At 33.4% G+C, this 4,145-nt stretch overlaps 1 protein-coding gene across 1 annotated transcript; it reads right to left on the bottom strand.

The window, feature by feature from the left end:
• Positions 1–2,161: 2,161 nt before the first annotated feature.
• LOC149253843 (3'-N-debenzoyl-2'-deoxytaxol N-benzoyltransferase-like) lies at positions 2,162–3,375 on the bottom strand. Its single transcript, XM_089454602.1, has 3 exons — positions 3,260–3,375; positions 2,617–2,992; positions 2,162–2,494 (listed from the first exon to the last, which is right to left on the bottom strand). Exons 1-3 carry the CDS (start codon positions 3,373–3,375, stop codon positions 2,162–2,164), a joined length of 825 nt encoding a protein of 274 aa, XP_089310728.1.
• Positions 3,376–4,145: the final 770 nt, after the last annotated feature.

The raw sequence follows: 4,145 nt of genomic DNA on the forward strand, positions 1-4,145 counted from the left end.
GGAAGATAGGGGTGAAATGGGTTTAGCATAAAGCAACTTTTTTTTTGAGTAATATTAAATTATTTTAATTTAATAATATATTAATTTAGTTTAGAAAATAAATGATAATTAAAGTTTTAATGTTAAATTTTAAAATGATAAAATTCAATTTTATTTAAATAAATTAAAGTTAATGAAAAAATACATCCATGGAATATAATGTAGTTAAAGTTTTTATAACAATGATTTACTTCTTTGAGATATTTTATATTGATAAAGCTGTGATTCTAAATTATTTATTTATGATATTTTTATTTAGTTAATTTTAATTTTATTATATATATATATATATATTGGATTTATTAAGTATTTAAAGATTACATTTTTTAGGATACAAACATAATATTTATGAGCTTAAAAATTATTTGAGTGTAAGCATTTAGGAGAGATAACAACCATTCTTCCCAACTATCTTAAGTAACTCCAATTAACATCATAGCATAGATTCTCTCTCTCTCTCTCTATATATATATATTTTCTTTCATATAAAATGAATTACTATTATTTTAATTTGTATAATAAAATGACTATTTATATTAAAAATTCAAAAAATTTCATATATATATATATAATAACAATATTTTTCTTTTTTTTCTTCATATTCTTAATTTAATTAATAAAAATAAAAATATAATATAATAAATTGAATTAATAATTATCTTTATTTTTAATTTAATTTTTTTTTTTTTTTTTAATACTCTTAAAATATCTACTTTATAATGCCCACAACACTTAGAATTGACCATGAATAAATATACTCTTAAAAAAATCACTAATTCAAATCCCCTAAATAATATATATATATTTTAACTTTACATCCAAAAACCAAAATTTTTTCCATACCAGTTAACTAGCAACACAATTATATTTGTTAATATTAATTTAGTTAAAAATTATATTAATTTATATAATATACAAAGGAGTTGTGTTTAGTGTGATTTTTTTGAAGTTTTTCAGTGAGTTTTTAGGGTCTACCTACACAATTCAAGTGCCTTGAGGTTTTTTAGAGTGCAGAATCCATATATACAATAAAAAACCAATTTAAATAACAAAAATCAAAATTTTACTTCAATTTTTTGGGGCAAAATTCCCACACCAAAAAATCTCACTAAAATCAACTCCATATATAAAATACACATCATAAAAATTGAAGCTCTTTATTTATATCAACTTCGAGATCAAAAAATAATGTGAAAATCTCAAATGCAAATTTATAAAAACAAAATCAAATATTACCGAGTAATATAAAATCACAATTGTAGATTTAAAACGAGGGGTTGAAACTCTTTATTGATATCAACGTCGAGATTCAAAAAATAATGTGAAAATCTCAGATGCAAATTTATAAAAACAAAATAAAATATCACCCGGTAATATAAAATCACAGTTGTAGATTTAAAACGAGGGGTTCCTTATTTGAGATCGTTTTACAACAATAAACAACTGGTAAGCTTTGCTTTCTCTGATTGATTAATAATAAAACTATTCTGCGTTATTGAAACAAAACTCTGGTGCAGTGATATCATACCCATAGCAAATGAACTGATGCATTTACCACTAGAGATTTGGAACTGCGGATTCACATTAGACCATGTAATTCGTTTCAGGGGCTTTGAATGCTGGGGTCGGACGCAGAAGACCATCGTTACTACGTTCCTGGTCTTTGGGGGAGGCAGAAATGCAATTGGCATAACAAAACATTGAGTCAATTACCCGGGCAAGCAATGAGGGCTAGGCTCAAAGTCTATTGGGTTAAATTTCAGTAAAAGGTAAAGATTTTTATTGCTCAATCAAAAATTAACTCGCATCAATTTAGATGTGAAACAAGAAGGTAGAAAAAGCTTAAAAAAGCATGGAAAGAACAGCCTATACATTTTGTAGGGGACAGTGGAATTAGATAAACATTTCATTTTGGTATGCTATGGTTTCTTGACATTGTCTTTTCAGTAAATATACTATAGTTTCTTGACATTATTTTTGTAGTGAAGAGATTATTAAAAAATTAAACCAGCCCATCATCAATTTGAAAAAAAAAAATTAAATTACAAAAGACAAAAAAAACATAAAACTAATAATCCCATAAATTATTTTTAATTTAATAAAAATAAAAATATCATTTATTTCATTTCACAACCAGCCTCGCGATCTCTTGGCATGAGCGTTTCCTTTCAAGGAACGAGATGCCCGATCTCACGTTCTCCTCATTTACGGCTAACTTTGCCTCTTTATCCATTAATAACCTCCTCAGCTGTACTGCTGCTGATCTCACGTACTCGTCATTTACGGCTAACTTTGCCTCCTTTATCAACTTTACAGCATGCGAAAGGGATCCATTAAATATAACCTCCTCCGCTGCACTTGCTGCTGATCTCACGGACTCCTCATTTACGGCTAACTTTGCCTCCTTTATCAACTTTACAGCATGCTGAAAGGGATCCACTAACAAGCTCTTCCGCTGTACTGCACATGCCACGTATAGACCATTGCCGTAGTATCCCTATTCGAGAGGGGGATCGACCGCCCTCAGCTCCACTGGGTAGAGAAACCTCACAACGTGATTAAGAGGACTCCCATAACCTTAGTTCTCGCTCGCCACGCGAACGCTGCCAAGACATCAAACGTTGTACAGTGCTCCCCCAGCTCCTCCACGATGGGCTGCCTTATCCTTCGCAAAGCATCCGAGTTTAGAAAATATGAGGCGAGGACCAGGTCCTCGGTTTTGACAGTGGACAGCGGAGTGTTAGGGTTAACGAAGTATCCACTTTCACAAAGCTCGTGATGCTGAAAACGGACCAGATAGGGCTGCTGCCGTTTGAGATCTTCTCGCTGCCACACTGCATCGATTGAAAGCTTAGTCTCTCCCCACGCGATCTCTGCAAGTCCATTGAGAAACTGGGCTGCCCCACGTCCGTCACACAGACTATGGTTGAAACTCACACCCACCACAAAGCCCCTGCATTGGAAGCACGGGTTGTGATCAGCCATTCCGTTAAGAGCTTCCCAGTAATAGTAAAGGAAATTAAAATGTATATGAAATGAATTACCTGAAAAATGAGAGGGGGTACTTACTCGACTTCCGCGGTAAACGAAAACTGAAAGAGCAGTTGCTCGAACGACTATTTCAGCTCCTCGAATTCTCTCGGAGCTGGAAGCGTGTTGTCCTTGGCGGCTTCAATAAAGAGAGCAGCCTCTCTCGTGCAGTCTACCTGCAGTTTACTACCGTCTTTGTGTTCTCCTTACTCGGTCTGCTAGTGGGTAATAGTAAGACAGAAGTTGTGACAGTGCATCCTGAATAACCCTAGCTGGATTTGTGGCGGCAAATATTCCGGGAACCATTACTGTAGACAAGAAACATATCAAATCTCGCCCTTCCAAGGCTATGGTCTTCCAGATTGGAAAGATAGAGGATGGTTTTGGCAGAAGGTCTGGAAGGTTGTACCAGGATAGATTCTATGACCTTTACAGGCAGCTGAACTTGGGGAGCAATAACTATCGGGGTTCTCCCTTGATAGATCCAGCTGCCACTTGCCACTTCTCTTTGACCTACTTTCAAAAGGTTCTGGTGTCTTGTGCAAAAGATGATAACCCACCCAAAGTTATGTTTTTTCGCAATACCACCCGAACGCAGGGTCACCCAAAGGGACCTCACTTCCGATGATGACTAACGTAAAGTTGAGTTTTGTTTTTTTTTCAGTTGTTTTAGTGTCATTTTTTGGAAGTGGTTTTGGTAAGTTTGGTTGGTCTAATTTTTTTAAAATCAGGCAAGAATTGATTGAAGTTATAAATTTGATGAGTAATTTTGCACGAAAGATTTTCAGGGTATTAAATCTATATATACAATAAAAAAATCAGTTTAAATAACACAAATCAAAATTTCATCTCAAATTTTTCTATTTTCCAAGTTTAAAAAATCACATTAAAAACAAATTTTTTTAAAACTTTCAACCAAATTCACTACCCAACTTGTTAGATGTAAGTTTCAAAAATATTTCAAATCCAACTCATACTTATCGTCAAGCTCACCACCGAAACCTATGTTGATTGTGGATTTCAGAAATATTCCAGGCTCACCACCGGAACCTATGTTGATTGAGGATTTCAGAAAT

Source organism: Pinus tabuliformis, chromosome 7 (genome assembly GCF_031772625.1).
Source record: "Pinus tabuliformis cultivar Carrire ecotype Pingquan chromosome 7, CPIR1, whole genome shotgun sequence".
Lineage (NCBI taxonomy): Eukaryota > Viridiplantae > Streptophyta > Pinopsida > Pinales > Pinaceae > Pinus > Pinus tabuliformis.